At 38.5% G+C, this 18,498-nt stretch overlaps 2 protein-coding genes across 10 annotated transcripts in view; both read right to left on the minus strand.

Moving 5' to 3' along the window:
* Positions 1-244: 244 nt before the first annotated feature.
* Positions 245-18,498, minus strand: part of LOC116720932 (zinc finger protein 708-like) — a 74,765-nt gene continuing 56,511 nt past the window's right edge. For 4 of the 9 annotated variants that reach the window (XM_032564439.1, XM_032564440.1, XM_032564431.1 and 1 more), the window contains 2 exons: positions 17,048-17,800; positions 13,528-14,907 (listed from right to left, as the gene is read on the minus strand). In XM_032564439.1, the coding sequence (XP_032420330.1) occupies positions 13,793-14,907; positions 17,048-17,800 (1,868 nt within the window). In that variant the 3' untranslated portion in view covers positions 13,528-13,792. Of the gene's footprint in view, positions 1,096-13,527; positions 14,908-17,047; positions 17,801-18,498 lie in introns of those variants that run through there. The other 5 variants (XM_032564436.1, XM_032564432.1, XM_032564437.1 and 2 more) reach the window with 5 other exon arrangements.
* Positions 8,230-12,574, minus strand: LOC116720983 (zinc finger protein 771-like). Its single transcript, XM_032564533.1, has 2 exons — positions 12,275-12,574; positions 8,230-9,919 (listed from the first exon to the last, which is right to left on the minus strand). The coding sequence occupies exons 1-2, from the start codon at positions 12,471-12,473 to the stop codon at positions 8,817-8,819; spliced, it is 1,302 nt and encodes a 433-aa protein (XP_032420424.1). The 5' UTR covers positions 12,474-12,574; the 3' UTR covers positions 8,230-8,816.

Below are 18,498 nucleotides of genomic sequence, written 5' to 3' on the forward strand. Positions count from 1 at the left end.
TTTGGAAATATATATTTTAAAATCTGGTGTATATATTCCCACACATCCTTTAATGTTCTTAGAACCGTCTGAATATGTTTTAAGGTAATCACAATGCGAGTTTCTTAAATATGTTTATCTTTACCCCTACATAGTCATGTATAGGAGACGCGTGAAACGCATCAAGCATCTGCATTCACAGTGAAAGCAGATGAACTACAGTGTGTGGATAGGCGATAAACGGTGGGGGGAAAAGTACTCCATATCAACTTATGTCTTTATTTCCAGGCAAAAAGTAGTCCAAACCATTTATCAAAAAATAACAAAATAAAATACACAAATCATCAAGTAGGTAAAAATTACACATCCGCCACATATATCCTAATATATATAAAAAAGCTAAAAGTATCACTAATATCACTCTATTTTGCAGTTGTCAGAGCTCCTAAGTTGTTAGAGACATACAAGTGGCACATACATTTATAAATGATTTTTTATATCTATATAGAGATATCTATGTATAACTATATCTATCTAGAAATGTATGTCTGTATATACATGTTCTAAAATAATAGTTTTTAAAAAATCCATTAATGGCCAACCAAAAATAGGTGAGGGTCTAACGTATATTGCAAAGTGAAAACAATCCAAGACATTGTTTAATATTTATTACAGTGAATCTGTGTGAGTTAAATGCCTAATTGTCATTTTTGTGTTATGTGAAAATTCAGTTCACAATAATAAAAGAACACTTTCCCCACCATATTTTATGTGGAAAACACATTTCACCCATGTGGGTTCTAAAGAGAATAAATAATACATTTCAAATTTTTTCACAAGTTTGGCTTCAACGCAGTCCCCGGCCTGTATGAGTTTTCATGTGACTGTTCAAATTATCCCTTCGACTGAATCTTCTCCCACATGTTTGACAAGGAAAAGGCTTCTCACTTGTATGAATCGTCTTGTGACGATTTAAAATACTCATTTGACAGAAACTTCTTCCACATGACTGGCATGAAAAAGGCTTCTCACCTGTATGAATCGTCTTGTGACGATTTAAAATACTCATTTGACAGAAACTCTTTCCACATGACTGACATGAAAAAGGCTTCTCACCTGTATGAGTTCTTTTGTGGTCCTTTAAATGACCATGTCGAGAGAATCTCTTTCCGCATAACTGGCATGAAAAAGGTCTCTCACCTGTATGAGTTGTCTTGTGACATTTTAAAATATAACTTAGAAAAAAACTTTTTCCGCATATTTCACATGAAAAACGTCTCTCACCAGTGTGAGTTCTGTAATGGTTTTTCAATTTATACTGTTGTGTGTAACATCTCCCACAAACATCACATTTGAAAGATCTTTTCTTTGTACAGGTACCAGACTGACTCTCTGACACAGAGGAGCTGCTTCCTTCCTGATCTTTGCTCTCAACCACTGGAGAGATATGAAGGGAAAGCTGCTCTGTTCTTCTCTCTTCTTCATTCATATCATCTTCCTGAAGAGTAGGAGTCTCAATCAAAGCAGCAAACTGCTTCTGGACAAGCTGCTCTCCCTCCTGACTGCTGCAGAGGTTCTTCTGGTCCTGTCCAGTTGGTAAATGTTCTGGTGGCTGCTGTTCATGTTGAAGCACTGAAGACTCTAGTTCCTCTTTTCTTACATATGTTAGTGGATATTCTATTTGCTCATGTTTGAGAAGTGCAGGTTCTGGTTCCTCCTCTTCTTTTTTAATCCATTTTGGTTCTAGTTCCATATGTTCCTCTTCAGTCCACTGATGTTGTTTCTGGTCATAACTGGACCTACTTGCCAGGCTCCAGACTCGTTTAATGGCAGAAGCTTCTTCCTCATTGGAGACACTTGGCTGTTGGAGGTCTGTGGGAACAAAGGATGACATCATTAATATAATTTAATTGATGACTATCTCATGGATCAGCCTGGTTTTTCCTGGAGATTCTGGTCTGTAGGCATCATCCAGTTAATAACAAATATGTTTGTAGAGTTTAATAGAAAAGCAGGTAAAGTGTCCACCACACTAAATTACAGCTGTGGCAAAAATGCTCTAAAGATATTAATCCAGAAGTACAGTTTCATACAGATATTATTTTTACAATTAGATGTTTAATTTTAGGGCATTCATACAGTAAAGAACTCATCTTACCTTAAGATAATAGATTTTTAATTTTACGTGTAACCTCACTTTTTAAAGTTGATCAGACTGTGTAGAAACTTAAGTCAGTAAAATATGGCATTCTGTTTCTCTGGCTTATAAATGTGATGAGTAAACCTATAACGTAAACCACTGCTCCGACTGTGCATCTAGATTAGTAACTGGAAGTGTGAGAGATGAGGTTGGATGAGTTTCTCTCAACAACACACTCTGAGGGAGATGGTGGGTGTTACGACCCGTCTAGGGGTGGCCAGATCATAACATGAAAGGTCCCTCCTCGTCCCATCCCAAACAGCCAACACATACAAAGTTAAACATTTTACAATGATATTTATTAAAAAATATATGTTTGATTTAAATATAACAAAAATGGAGCATATAACTTCAGAATGAGCTAGTGCCAAAACAACAAACAAAAGGAACTATCTAAATAATAATCAACTTACCTAACCGAAAATAAATAAACCAAATGACAAAAACTTACCTCCCTAACTAAAAAAACAGAAAGAACTAAGGCAACATAAATGGCAGCTCACTCCTACAAACTCCAAACCAAGATGTTGAACAAACAAAACAAACAATGTGGCCGGTTGAGATGAGCAGAGGAGGGATCTTCCAGCAAGTCCACGTCAGCCGCTTTTATACTCCTCACATCCGGGAAGCCACCAATCGGACGTCCCCCGTCGTCCTCCAGGCACCAATCAAAAACAAGTACCTGCACACTCATTTACATAATAACATTTAACAACTCCAGTCGTAACAGTGGTGCAGGACAAAACATCTCCAGGTCTCCCTGGCCAGGTCCCAATGCTGCACCTTACACCCCCCTATGAAGTGTGGACTCAGTCAAACAGCACACAAGGGTTTCAGTCTGTAGATTTCAAGCGTGCAAACATTTGAGAATTGGGACAGTTCGCTCCTGCGTGTTCTAACTTCGCCATCCAAAATGGTGGGACTAGTCACTGTTTAGGTATTTGTGCTCCTAAAAAGTACAACTACAACCAAAAATTGACTTTATATGTACATTATAGGTATTTTTTGCTGGAGATATTTGATTGTTTAAATGTGTTTTGTTATAACTTCAATCAATCAATTTTATTTATAAATCACCCTTCACACTAAAAGCAGCGTACAGATCAATAAAAAACAAACACCCTGAAAATGCACAGGCTAAGCAAAAATGAGTCACTTCAGGAAATACAATTAAAAAGATGGGTCTTGAGCCCTGTCTTAAAGACAACAACGTTTTCTGGAGCCCTCAAGTTCTCTGGCAGACCGTTCCACAAACGAGGACCAAACACTGGAAAGAAGTTTCACCCTAAGTGTGTGTTCTGACTCTGGGAACAGTTAATAGTTCGGTGCCAGAGGACCTCAGGGTCTGCAGGAGTTCGTAAGGTAATAGCAGCTCTGCAAGATAAGATGGTGAAAGACCATTAAGAGATTTAAAAAAACAGTAAACGAATCTCAAAATCAATCTTGAGACATACTAGGAGCCAATGCAACGATTTTAAAACAGATGTGATGTGAGCCTGTCTTCTGGTCTTGGTTAGCATTCGGGCAACAGAGCTTTTATTCATGCCAAAACCTCTGTCGCTTTGGGTCTTCTGCTTGGGTCTTGCCCCATGCTGAAGCCAGTGTGTTTGACTGGATTCCCCCGCTGGACACAAGTTGCCAATGGCCGACGGTGAACCAATGGCTGGAGGATCACTGACCACATTGTGAACCACAGGCGCAGGGGTGGAACTCCTGGGTTGTTTGTCAACCTCTACAGGTATGGTGTCAGTCAGCTGTGCAGTGGTCACCGTCTGAGTCTGGTCAATCACCACGGTGTCCATGAAGTTCTCCGCGTCCTGTGTCCTACGTAGCATTAATACTTTACGCTCCAGTTCAGTAACCTTCTCAAAAAGTGAGAAACAGCCTGGCATCTTGCTGGAGAAGTTTCAAAAGCCATTGGAAGAGACTTGATCACAGATGACTGCCACTTCTCGTTGGGTTTACTCTCAGCTGACGTGGCACATAGTCCAGTTTTCCAGACGGCTTCTAGTACAAAATAATTTGTTTGTTAGTATTTGCTTCCAAAGCTGACCGTACAGTCCTCTTTCAGCTCATAATCACCTGTTCGCCCCAAATTCTTAAAGGTTTACGCAGCTTTGTGTAGTGCCACCATGTTGAATACAGAGCAAAATTTGATTTAATCACATGTTCAGCAAAGTGAAAAACAATTATTTCAATTCTTTACTGTTAAAAAGTGACCTTTTTCTCTCTTTTGCAACAGATACAGCTTGCTCTGTGAACATTGCCATATTTCCAAGTTGGCAAAAAATACACATTAAAATGCATCAATATACAATTTAAAAGTCTTGAGGATTTTGCATTTTTAGCATCAGCTGGTCTGAGAAGGGATTACAGCTTTGCTCTGCGAGATCAGGGCTGTGCAACCTCTGCAGCTCCAGACATGCAATTGGCGCTGTGGCTCAATTATTATAAGAAACAATGAAATATTGCACGTTTTTTGTTTCATACATTTGTTCTGTGCCCCTATGAAAAAAACAACACAGCTCATCCTTCCTCCCTTCTCTCTTTCCTAATAACCTTCACCGCAGTAATCAGACCTGGAGGTGTGTGGACGGACATCATGCAATTATTTATTTTAGCATTTACAAAATTACGTACGAGCTTATAAATGAAGAATTTACACACTATATTCCAGAATTTACAGCACTGATAATACTTGGAAATATATATTTAGTCACGGGGCTTGAATGATCTCCATCAGGTTTTCAGAGACTCATAAACAATTTTTCTGTTGCAACATTTTGTCCTGAGCTCCAAAACTATCAGCCTCTGTAGCATCAGAGCTAGCAGCTAAAGCAGTTTCTGTTCAGCCCCGTTTAGCAGCAGCTGGAGCTGCAGCAACTATCGCCGCTGACGGATCTCTGCTGTCTTCAGTGAAAACATCAGCACCTTTATCCAGACCTACCAGAACTTTGTCTCTGCAGCTCCGAACCGACTCTGTGTAGCTTAATTTCTGGTTTCCAGTTGATCCCCATCATCCTGCGCTGAGCATCGAGCTCTTCCTCGTAGCAAATGATGGTTTTTTCAACCTCGGTGAAGATTTCTTGAGCAGCAGCAGTTAGTCTCTCTCTGATAAACTCTCTGAGATGCTGAGCTGAAGACATGGTTGCTGAAATATTAGCAGGAATGGGACAATGCAGCAGTTTTCTAGCTTAGCGTATGCTAGCTTCTGCTTCTTTTCTGTCATTGCGGATCGGAAGCAACTTTAAGCTATACCGCCACCTACTGTACATGAGTGTGTAGCAACATGTTATATTTTGAAGAAGAATAAATAATGCTTTACTTAATCTGTAAATATCCACTATGTTTTCTTCATTTCCCAACATTCCTGTCCTCCTAACCATTCTTCTCAATCTCTCCCGTTCTCCTCAACCTACTGAAGGTTTGGTATAACTGCCACAATTTCTGCTGTAAAAACAGATAATTGGCCTGATAATTGTTTGGAAATATATATTTCAAAATCTGGTGTATATATTCCCACACATCCTTTAATGTTCTTAGAACCATCTGAATATATTTAAGGTAATCACAATGTGAGTTTCTTAAATATGTCTATCTTTACCCCTACTTCATTTGAATTCCAATCATTTTTCATTTTATGAAGTCTCATGTCTATATTTACCTCATTAAATAGTCAAGGAGGAACAACACTAATCAGATTAAACTTCATTATTTCCTTGTTCTCTAATCCATACATTTTAGCGCATTTTTCTACAATCCACCCAAATCCACAACTATGGAAATTTGAATATTCCCAACAGTTTTGTAAAATTGTTGAAGTTACATTTTGTTCTATAATTTCCATCCTATATAGAGATAATTGTATTCATCTCATTTCCATTGGAGTCTCTCCAGTCTCTATTAAAAGACCATTAATAGGTGTCGTTTTCACTTTAAGACTCGGTAGTTGTGGGTTTAAGTATTGTTAGCAATCTCTTCCAGTAACATAATTACTCAGCAATATTTTTATTTTTCCTGTCGATGTAACATTTTTTACCATTTATTAAAAAAATAAAATACACAAATCATCAAGTAGGTAAAAATTACACATCTGCCACAAATCGCATAAACAGTTATTCCAAAATCTATAAAAAAGCTAAAAGTATCTCTTTTGTTCACAGATATGCTCTAAAATTTGAAAAAATCCAATAATGGCCATCCAAAAATAGCTGAGGGTCTAATGTGTTTTGCAAAGTGAAAACAATCCAAGACATTGTTTAATATTTATTACAGTGAATCTGTGCGAGTTAAATGCCGAATTGTCACTTTTGTATTATGTGAAAATTCAGTTCACAATAATAAAAGAACACTTTCCCCACCTTAATTTATGTGGAAAACACATTTCACCATGTGGGTTCTAAAGAGAATAAGTAATACATTTCAAATTTTTTCACAAGTTTGGCTTCAACGAAGTCCCCGGCCTGTATGAGTTTTTATGTGGCTGTTCAAATTATCCCTTCGACTGAATCTTCTTCCACATGTTTGACAAGGAAAAGGCTTCTCACCTGTATGAGTTCTTTTGTGGTCCTTTAAATGACCAAGTCGAGAGAATCTCTTTCCGCATAACTGGCATGAAAAAGGTCTCTCACCTGTATGAGTGGTCTTGTGACATTTAAAATATAACTTAGAGAAAAACTTTTTCCGCATATTTCACATGAAAAACGTCTCTCACCAGTGTGAGTTTTGTAATGGTTTTTCAATTTATACTGTTGTGTGTAAAATCTCCCACAAATGTCACATTTGAAAGATCTTTTCTTTGTACTGGTACCAGACTGACTCTCTGACACAGAGGAGCTGCTTCCTTCCTGATCTTTGCTCTCAACCAGTGGAGAGATATGAAGGGAAAACTGCTCTGTTTTTGTCTCTTCTTCATTCATATCATCTTCCTGAAAAGTAGAAGTCTCAGTCAAAGCAGCAAACTGCTTCTGGACAAGCTGTTCTCCCTCCTGACAGCTGTAGAGGTTCTTCTGGTCCTGTCCAGTTAGTAAATGTTCTGGTGGCTGCTGTTCATGTTGAAGCACTGAAAACTCTAGTTCCTCTTTTCTTACATATGTTAGTGGATATTCTATTTCCTCATGTTTGAGAAGTGCAGGTTCTGGTTCCTCCTCTTCTTTTTTAATCCATTTTGGTTCTGGTTCCATCTGTTCCTCTTCAGTCCACTTATGTTGTTTCTGGTCCTGACTGGATCTAATTGCCAGGCTAAAGACTTGTTGGATGGCTGAAGCTTTGTCCTCATTGGAGACACTTGGCTGTTGGAGGTCTGTGGGAACAAAGGATGACATCATTAATATAATTTAATTGATGACTATCTCATGGATCAGCCTGGTTTCTCCTGGAGATTCTGGTCTGTAGGCATCATACGGTTAAAATCAATTATGTTTGTAGGGTTTAACGGAAAATCAAGTAAAGTGTCCACCACACTAAATTACAGCTGTGGCAAAAATGTTCTAAAAATTTTAATCCAGAAGTACAGTTTCATACAGGATTACAGCTTTGCTCTGCGAGATCAGGGCTGTGCAACATCTGCAGCTCCAGACCTGCAATAGGCTCTGTGGCTCAATTATAATAAAAAACAATGAAATATTGCACGTTTTCTGTTTCATACATTTGTTCTGTGCCCCTATTAAAAAAACAACACAGCACATCGTTCCTCCCTTCTCTCCTTCATAATAACCTTCAGTGAACTCTTCAAAATGGTTGAAGTTACATTTTCTTCTATAACTTCCATCCAATATAGAGATAATTGTATTCATCTGATTTCCATTGGAGTCTCAACAGTCTCTATTAAAATAACATTAATAGGTGTCGTTTTCACTTTAAGACTCTGTAGTTGTGGGTTTAAGTATAAATCTCTTCCAGTAACATAATTACTCAGTAATATTTTTATATTCCCTGTCGATGTAACATTTTTTAATACAAAAACACAATGGATCACAAATTGGTGCAATAACGCCCCTAAATGAACTACAGTGTGTGGATAGGCAATAAACGGGGGGGAAAAAAAGTACTCCATATCAATTCATGTCTTTATTTCCAGACAAAAAGTAGTCCAAACCATTTATCAAAAAATAACAAAATAAAGTACACAAATCATCAAGTAGGTAAAAAATTACACATCCGCCACATATATCCTAATATATATAAAAAAGCTAAAAGTATCACTAATATCACTGTACTTTGCAGTTGTCAGAGCTCCTAAGTTGTTAGAGACATACAAGTGGCACATACATTTATAAATGATTTTTTATATCTATATAGAGATATCTATACATAACTATATATAAATATACAGTATATCTATACATATATGCTCTAAAATAATCATTTTTTAAAAATCCATTAATGGGCAACAAAAATAGCTGAGGGTCTAATGTGTTTTGCAAAGTGAAAACAATCCAAGACATTGTTTAATATTTATTACAGTGAATCTGTGTGAGTTAAATGCCTACTTGTCAATTTTGTGTTTTATGAAAATTCAGTTCACAATAATAAAAGAACACTTTCCCCACCGTATCTTATGTCGAAAACACATTTCACCCATGTGAGTTCTAAAGAGAATAAGTAATACATTTCAAATTTTCTCACAAGTCTGGCTTCAACGCAGTCCCCGGCCTGTATGAATTTTCATGTGACTGTTCAAAGCATCCCTTCGACTGAATCTTCTCCCACATGTTTGACAAGGAAAAGGCTTCTCACTTGTATGAATCGTCTTGTGACGTTTTAAAATTCTCATTTGACAGAAACTTTTTCCACATGACTGGCATGAAAAAGGCCTCTCCCCAGTATGAATTTTCTTGTGGTCATTTAAAGTACTACTTCGAGTAAAACTTCTTCCACATGACTGGCATGAAAAAATCTTCTCACCTGTGTGAATTTTCTTGTGACGATTTAAAACACTAATTTGACAGAAACTCTTTCCACATGACTGACATGAAAAAGGCTTCTCACCTGTATGAGTTCTTTTGTGGTCCTTTAAATTACCAAGTCGAGAGAATCTCTTTCCGCATAACTGGCATGAAAAAGGTTTCTCACCTGTATGAGTTGTCTTGTGACATTTTAAAATATAACTTAGAGAAAAACTTTTTCCGCATATTTCACATGAAAAAGGTCTCTCACCAGTGTGAGTTTTGTAATGGTTTTTCAATTTACACAGTTGTCTGTAACATCTCCCACAAATGTCACATTTGAAAGATCTTTTCTTTGTACTGGTATCAGACTGACTCTCTGACACAGAGGAGCTGCTTCCTTCCTGATCTTTGCTCTCAACCACTGGAGAGATATGAAGGGAAAGCTGCTCTGTTCTCTCTTCTTCACTTGTATCTTCCTGAAGAGTAGAAGTCTCAATCAAAGCAGCAAACTGCTTCTGGACAAGCTGCTCTCCCTCCTGACTGCTGCAGAGGTTCTTCTGGTCCTGTCCAGTTGGTAAATGTTCTGGTGGCTGCTGTTCATGTTGAAGCACTGAAGACTCTAGTTCCTCTTTTCTTACATATGTTAGTGGATATTCTATTTCCTCATGTTTGAGCAGTGCAGGTTCTGGTTCCTCCTCTTCTTTTTTAATCCATTTTGGTTCTGGTTCCATATGTTCCTCTTCAGTCCACTGATGTTGTTTCTGGTCATAACTGGATCTACTTGCCAGGCTCCAGACTCGTTTAATGGCAGAAGCTTCCTCCTCATTGGAGACACTAGGCTGTTGGAGGTCTGTGGGAACAAAGGATGACATCATTAATATAATTTAATTGATGACTATCTCATGGATCAGCCTGGATTTTCCTGGAGATTCCGGTCTGTAGGCATCATCCAGTTAATATCAAATAAGTTTGTAGAGTTTAACGGAAAAGCAGGTAAAGTGTCCACCACACTAAATTACAGCTGTGGCAAAAATGCTCTAAAGATTTTAATCCAGAGGTACAGTTTCAAACAGATATTTTTTTTACAATTAGATGTTTAATTTTAGGGCATTCATACAGTACAGAACTCATCTTACATTAAGACAATAGATTTTTAATTTTACGTGTAACCTCACATTTTAAAGTTGTTCAGACTGTGTAGAAGTTTAATCAGTAAAACATGGCATTCTGTTTCTCTGGCTTATAAATGTGATGAGACACCAAGACTTGTTTCACTAATCTGGTGTTCAAAAGAAGAAAGAGAAGAGAGCATTTTCTCTAAGGCAGATATGTTGATGTTCAAAAGGAAGTGGATCCAAGAATATACTGAAATGACTTGCCTGAAATGTAAACCTATAAAGTAAACCACTGCTCCGACTGTGCATCTAGATTAGTAACTGGAAGTGTGAGCAATGAGGTTGGATGAGTTTCTCTCAACAACACACTCTGAGGGAGATGGTGGTGCAGGACAAAACATCTCCAGGTCTCCCTGGAGAAACACTGGAAAGAAGTTTCACCCTAAGTGTGTGTTCTGACTCTGGGAACAGTTAATAGTTCGGTGCCAGAGGACCTCAGGGTCTGCAGGAGTACGTAAGGTAATAGCAGCTCTGCAAGATAAGATGGTGAAAGACCATTAAGAGATTTAAAAAAACAGTAAACGAATCTTAAAATCAATCTTGAGACATACTAGGAGCCAATGCAACGATTTTAAAACAGATGTGATGTGAGCCTGTCTTCTGGTCTTGGTTAGCATTCGGGCAGCAGAGCTGCCAAAACCTCTGTCGCTTTGGGTCTTCTGCTTGGGTCTTGCCCCATGCTGAAGCCAGTGTGTTTGACTGGATTCCCCCGCTGGACACAAGTTGTCAATGGCTGACGGTGAACCAATGGCTGGAGGATCACATTGTGAACCACAGGCGCAGGGGTGGAACTCATGGGTTGTTTGTCAACCTCTACAGGTATGGTGTCAGTCAGCTGTGCAGTGGTCACCGTCTGACTCTGGTCAATCACCACGGTGTCCATGAAGTTCTCCGCGTCCTGTGTCCTACGTAGCATTAATATTTTACGCTCCAGTTCAGTAACTTTCTCAAAATGTGAGAAACAGCCTGGCATCTTGCTGGAGAAGTTTCAAAAGCCATTGGAAGAGACTTGATCACAGATGACTGCCACTTCTCGTTGGGTTTACTCTCAGCTGACGTGGCACATAGTCCAGTTTTCCAGACGGCTTCCAGTACAAAATAATTTGTTTGTTAGTATTTGCTTCCAAAGCTGACCGTACAGTCCTCTTTCAGCTCATAATCACCTGTTCGTCCCAAATTCTTAAAGGTTTACGCAGCTTTGTGTAGTGCCACCATGTTGAATACAGAGCAAAATTTGATTTAATCACATGTTCAGCAAAGTGAAAAACAATTATTTCAATTCTTTACTGTTAAAAAGTGACCTTTTTCTCTCTTTTGCAACAGATACAGCTTGCTCTGTGAACATTGCCATATTTCCAAGTTGGCAAAAAATACACATTAAAATGCATCAATATACAATTTAAAAGTCTTGAGGATTTTGCATTTTTAGCATCAGCTGGTCTGAGAAGGGATTACAGCTTTGCTCTGCGAGATCAGGGCTGTGCAACCTCTGCAGCTCCAGACATGCAATTGGCGCTGTGGCTCAATTATTATAAGAAACAATGAAATATTGCACGTTTTTTGTTTCATACTTTTGTTCTGTGCCCCTATGAAAAAAAACAACACAGCTCATCCTTCCTCCCTTCTCTCTTTCCTAATAACCTTCACCGCAGTAATCAGACCTGGAGGTGTGTCGACGGACATCATGCAATTATTTATTTTAGCATTTACAAAATTACGTATGAGCTTATAAATGAAGAATTTACACACTATATTCCAGAATTTACAGCACTGATAAGACTTGAAAAATATATATTTAGTCACGGGGCTTGAATGATCTCCATCTGGTTTTCAGAGACTCATAAACAATTTTTCTGTTGCAACATTTTGTCCTGAGCTCCAAAACTATCAGCCTCTGTAGCATCAGAGCTAGCAGCTAAAGCAGTTTCTGTTCAGCCCCGTTTAGCAGCAGCTGGAGCTGCAGCAACTATCGCCGCTGACGGATCTCTGCTGTCTTCAGTGAAAACATCAGCACCTTTATCCAGACCTACCAGAACTTTGTCTCTGCAGCTCCGAACCGACTCTGTGTAGCTTAATTTCTGGTTTCCAGTTGATCCGCATCATCCTGCGCTGAGCATCGAGCTCTTCCTCGTAGCAAATGATGGTTTTTTCAACCTCGGTGAAGATTTCTTGAGCAGCAGCAGTTAGTCTCTCTCTGATAAACTCTCTGAGATGCTGAGCTGAAGACATGGTTGCTGAAATATTAGCAGGAATGGGACAATGCAGCAGTTTTCTAGCTTAGCGTATGCTAGCTTCTTCTTCTTTTCTATCATGGCGGATCGGAAGCAACTTTAAGCTATACCGCCACCTACTGTACATGAGTGTGTAGCAACATTACATGCATTAAATTTAGTTTTTTTTAAATGTTGTATTTTGAAGAAGAATAAATAATGCTTTACTTAATCTGTAAATATCCACTATGTTTTCTTCATTTCCCAACATTCCTGTCCTCCTAACCATTCTTCTCAATCTCTCCCGTTCTCCTCAACCTACTGAAGGTTTGGTATAACTGCCACAATTTCTGCTGTTAAAACAGATAATTGGTCTGATAATTGTTTGGAAATATATATTTCAAAATCTGGTATATATATTCCCACACATCCTTTTATATTCTCAGAACCATCTGAATATATATAAGGTAATCACAATGTGAGTTTCTTAAATATGTCTGTCTTTACTTGAATTCCAATCATTTTTCATTTTATGAAGTCTCATGTCTATATTTACCTCATTAAATAGTCAAGGAGGAACAACACTAATCAGATTAAACTTCATCATTTCCTTGTTCTCTAATCCATACATTTTAGCGCATTTTTCTACAATCCACCCAAATCCATAACTATGGAAATTTGGATCTTCCCAACAGTTTTGTAAAATTGTTGAAGTTACATTTTGTTCTATAATTTCCATCCTATATAGAGATAATTGTATTCATCTCATTTCCATTGGAGTCTCTCCAGTCTCTATTAAAAGACCATTAATAGGTGTCGTTTTCACTTTAAGACTCGGTAGTTGTGGGTTTAAGTATTGTTAGCAATCTCTTCCAGTAACATAATTACTCAGCAATATTTTTATATTTCCTGTCGATGTAACATTTTTTACCATTTATTAAAAAAATAAAATACACAAATCATCAAGTAGGTAAAAATTACACATCTGCCACAAATCGCATAAACAGTTATTCCAAAATCTATAAAAAAGCTAAAAGTATCTCTTTTGTTCACAGATATGCTCTAAAATTTGAAAAACTCCATTAATGGGCAACCAAAAATAGCTGAGGGTCTAATGTGTTTTGCAAAGTGAAAACAATCCAAGACATTGTTTAATATTTATTACAGTGAATCTGTGTGAGTTAAATGCCTAATTGTCACTTTTGTGTTTTATGAAAATTCAGTTCACAATAATAAAAGAACACTTTCCCCACCATATTTTATGTGGAAAACACATTTCACCATGTGAGTTCTAAAGAGAATAAGTAATACATTTCAAATTTTTTCACAAGTTTGGCTTCAACGCAGTCCCCGGCCTGTATGAATTTTCATGTGACTGTTCAAAGCATCCCTTCGATTGAATCTTCTCCCACATGTTTGACAAGGAAAAGGCTTCTCACTTGTATGAATCGTCTTGTGACGATTTAAAATTCTCATTTGACAGAAACTTTTTCCACATGACTGGCATGAAAAAAGCCCCTCACCTGTATGAATTTTCTTGTGGTCATTTAAAGTACTACTTCGAGTAAAACGTTTTCCACATGACTGGCATGAAAAAAGCTTCTCACCAGTATGAATTTTCTTGTGGTCATTTAAATGACTACTTCGAGTAAAACTTCTTCCACAAGACTGGCATGAAAAAGGCTTCTCACCCGTATGAATTCTTTTGTGGTACTTTAAATTACAACGTCGAGAGAATCTCTTTCCGCATAACTGGCATGAAAAAGGTCTCTCACCTGTATGAGTGGTCTTGTGACATTTTAAAATATTACTTCGAGAAAAACTTTTTCCGCATATTTCACATGAAAAACGTCTCTCACCAGTGTGAGTTTTGTAATGGTTTTTCAATTTATACTGTCGTGTGTAACATCTCCCACAAATGTCACATTTGAAAGATCTTTTCTTTGTACTGGTACCAGACTGACTCTCTGACACAGAGGAGCTGCTTCCTTCCTGATCTTTTCTCTCAACCACTGGAGAGATATGAAGGGAAAGCTGCTCTGCTCTTCTCTCTTCTTCATTCATATCATCTTCCTGAAGAGTAGAAGTCTCAATCAAAGCAGCAAACTGCTTCTGGACAAGCTGCTCTCCCTCCTGACTGCTGCAGAGGTTCTTCTGGTCCTGTCCAGTTGGTAAATGTTCTGGTGGCTGCTGTTCATGTTGAAGCACTGAAGAATCTAGCTCCTCCTTTCTTACGTATATTAGTCGATATTCTATTTCCTCATGTTTGAGCAGTGTAGGTTCTGGTTTGTTTTCTTCTTTTTTAATCCTTTTTGGTTCTGGTTCCATCTGTACCTCTTCAGTCCACTGATGTTCTGCTTCTTTCTGGTCCTGACTGGACCTACTTGCCAGGCTCCAGACTCGTTTAATGGCAGAAGCTTCCTCCTCATTGGAGACACTTGGCTGTTGGAGGTCTGTGGGAACAAAGGATGACATCATTAATACACTGCCTGGCCCAAAAAAAAAAGTCGCCACCTGGATTTAACTAAGCAAATATGTACAAGCCTCCTATTGGATAAGTACTGCATAGGCGATTATCTTTCAGCTGGCAACAAGTTATTTAACCCCAGCTGATGCAATGAGTAACTCCTCATTTCTTAAACAACCATGGCAAAAGACACATCCTGTGGTCGTGGAAAAGACGTTAGTCTGTTTAAGAAGGGTCAAATCATTGGCATGCATCAAGCAGAGAAAACATCTAAGGAGGTTGCAGAAACTACTAGAATTGGGTTAAGAACTGTCCAACGCATCATTAAAAACTGGAAGGATGGTGGGGAACCATCGTCTTCCAGGAAGAAATGTGGTCGGAAAAAAATCCTGAATGATCGTGATCGGCGATTACTTAAACGTTTGGTCAAATCAAATCGAAGAAAAACAGCAGAACTCAGGAGTATGTTTAATTGTGAACGCAAAAGCATTTCCACACGCACAATGCGAAGGGAACTCAAGGGGTTGGGATTGAACAGCTGTATAGCCGTAAGAAAACCTCTAATCAGTAAGGCTAACCAGAAAAAAAGGCTTCAGTTTGCTAGGGAGCATAAAGATTGGACTCTGGAGGAATGGAAGAGGGTCATGTGGTCTGATGAGTCCAGATTTACCCTGTTCCAGAGTGATGGGCGCATCAGGGTAAGAAGAGAGGCAGGTGAAGTGATGCACCCATGATGCCTAGTGCCTACTGTACAAGCCTGTGGGGGCAGTGCTATGATCTGGGGTTGCTGCAGTTGGTCAGGTCTAGGTTCAGCAACATTGTGGCCCAAAGAATGAGGTCAGCTGACTAGCTGAATATACTGAATGACCAGGTTATTCCATCAATGGATTTTGTCTTCCCAAATGGAACGGGCATATTCCAAGATGACAATGCCAGGATTCATCGGGCTCACATTGTGAAAGAGTGGTTCAGGGAGCATGAGACATCTTTTTCACACATGGATTGGCCACCACAGAGTCCAGACCTTAACCCCATTGAGAATCTTTGGGATGTGCTGGAGAAGGCTTTGCGCAGTGGTCAGACTCTCCCATCATCAATACAAGACCTTGGTGAAAGATTAATGCAACACTGGATGGAAATAAATCTTGTGACACTGCAGAAGCTTATTGAAACAATGCCACAGCGAATGCAGGCTGTAATCAGAGCTAAAGGCGGTCCAACAAAATATTAGAGAGTGCGACCATTTTTTGGTGGCGACTTTTTTTTTGGCCAGGCAGTGTATAATTTAATTGATGACTATCTCATGGATCAGCCTGGTTTTTCCTGGAGATTCCGGTCTGTAGGCATCATCCAGTTAATATCAAATAGGTTTGTAGAGTTTAACGGAAAAGCAGGTAAAGTGTCCACCACACTAAATTACAGCTGTGGCAAAAATGCTCTAAAGATTTTAATCCAGAAGTACAGTTTCATACTGATACTTTTTTTACAATTAGATGTTTAACTTTAGGGCATTCATACAGTAAAGAACTCATCTTACCTTAAGGCAATAGATTTTTAATTTTACGTGTAACCTCACTTTTTAAAGTTGATCAGATTGTTATGGGGCCCAAAATTCTTGACAACGCCCAAGGAACAGGAATGAATCTAAAACCTGCAGGACATTTAATGTTGAGCAACTGTGTTGGAGAGTTCTGGACTTTGCAATTCCAACTCCATCATTCTTACATACTTGTTATATATTTGTTTCATGTGCAAATTCAGTTTACCATAATGAAAGACATTTTTCATCCCATATTTCATGCGAAAACCGTATCTCACCCATGTGGGTTCTCCTGAGTATATCTAAATGATCAATTTCACAGAAAACTTTTCCACAAGTTTGGCTTCAAAACGGCCTTTGACTTGTATGAGTTTTCATGTGACAAATTACTTATTTTGTGAGAAACTGTTTCCGGATGACTGGCATGAAAAAGGCAGTTCACCTGAATGACTTTTCTTATGACGATTTAAACTTCTAGTTTCACATGAAAAAGGCCTCCCATTTGTATGAGATTTCTTGTGGTAATTTAATTGACTCAGTTTAGAAAAACTTTTTCCACATGATTCACATGAAAAAGGCTCCTCACCTGCATAAATACTCCTGTGGCGATATAAATTGTGAATGTGAGAGAAGGTTTTTCCGCAAGACTGACATGAAAAAGGCTTCTCACCTGTATGAATTTTCTTGTGGACTTTTAAATCACAAATTTGTGAGAAACCTTTTCCGCATGTTTCACATGAAATATTCTCACCAGTGTGAGTTCTGTAATGTTTTTTCAACATCCACTGTCGTGTGTAACATATTCCACAAACATCACATTTAAAAGATCTTTTCTTTGTACTGGTACCAGCCTGACTCTCTGAGTCAGAGGAGCTGCTTCCTTCCTGATTTTTGCTCTCAATCACTGGAGAGTTTTGAAGGGAAAGCTGCTCTGTTCTCTCTTCTTCACTTGTATCTTCCTGAAGAGTAGAAGTCTGAATCAAAGCAGCAAACTGTTTCTGGACAAGCTGCTCTCTCTCCTGATTGCTGCAGAGGTTCTTCTGGTCCAGTCCAGTTGGTACATGTTCTGGTGGCTGCTGTTCATGTTGAAGCACGGAAGAATCTAGCTCCTCTTTTCTTACGTATTTTAGTGGATATTCTATTTGCTCATGATTGAGCAGTGCAGGTTCTGGTTCCTTCCCTTCTTCTTTAATCCATTTTGGTTCTGGTTCCATCTGTTCCTCTTCAGTCCACTGATGTTCTGCTTCTTTCTGGTCCTGACTGGACCCATTTGCCAGGCTACAGACTTGTTGGATGGCAAAAGCTTCTTCCTCATTGGAGACACTTGGCTGTTGGAGGTCTGTGGGAACAAAGGATGACATCATTAATATAATTTAATTGATAACTATCTCATGGATCAGCCTGGTTTTTCCTGGAGATTCTGGTCTGTAGGCATCATACGGTTAATCTAAAATTAGTTTATAGAATTTAACTAAAAATCAGGTGAAGTCTTCCTCACTAAATTTGAGCTGTGGGCGAAATGTTAAGATTTCAACTACATTCATATTTTAACCCAGAAGTACAGTTTCATACAGATTTTAAATTTCTTTCACAATTAAACGTTTAATCTTTCGGTCTTTATACAGTGACGAACTCGACCTACATTAGACATGTGTTTAATCTCACATCATTTCCATAAACAAGGCAAATGTGTTGATATTAAAAATGACATGGATCCAAGAAAAGATAGAAAAAACTGGCCTAAAATTAAAACCCATTCATTATTGCTCAAACTGCGCACATAGGGAAACAACTGAATTTATGAGAGTTGAGGCTGGATGAGTTTATCTCAACACCACACAGTGAGGAGGATGGTGGAGCAGGTCAACACATCTCCAGGTCTCTCTGTAAGAGAACTGCAGCCAAGAGGAACATCCTGGAGGCATCAGGTCTCCATAGCAACCATCAGACACTGCATTCATGAAAACTGGATGTTTGAGAGACATAACGCAAAGAAATAATTTCCTGTCATCACTGTTGGAGACACCTGATCCATTT

This window comes from Xiphophorus hellerii, chromosome 6 (assembly GCF_003331165.1).
Source record: "Xiphophorus hellerii strain 12219 chromosome 6, Xiphophorus_hellerii-4.1, whole genome shotgun sequence".
Lineage (NCBI taxonomy): Eukaryota > Metazoa > Chordata > Actinopteri > Cyprinodontiformes > Poeciliidae > Xiphophorus > Xiphophorus hellerii.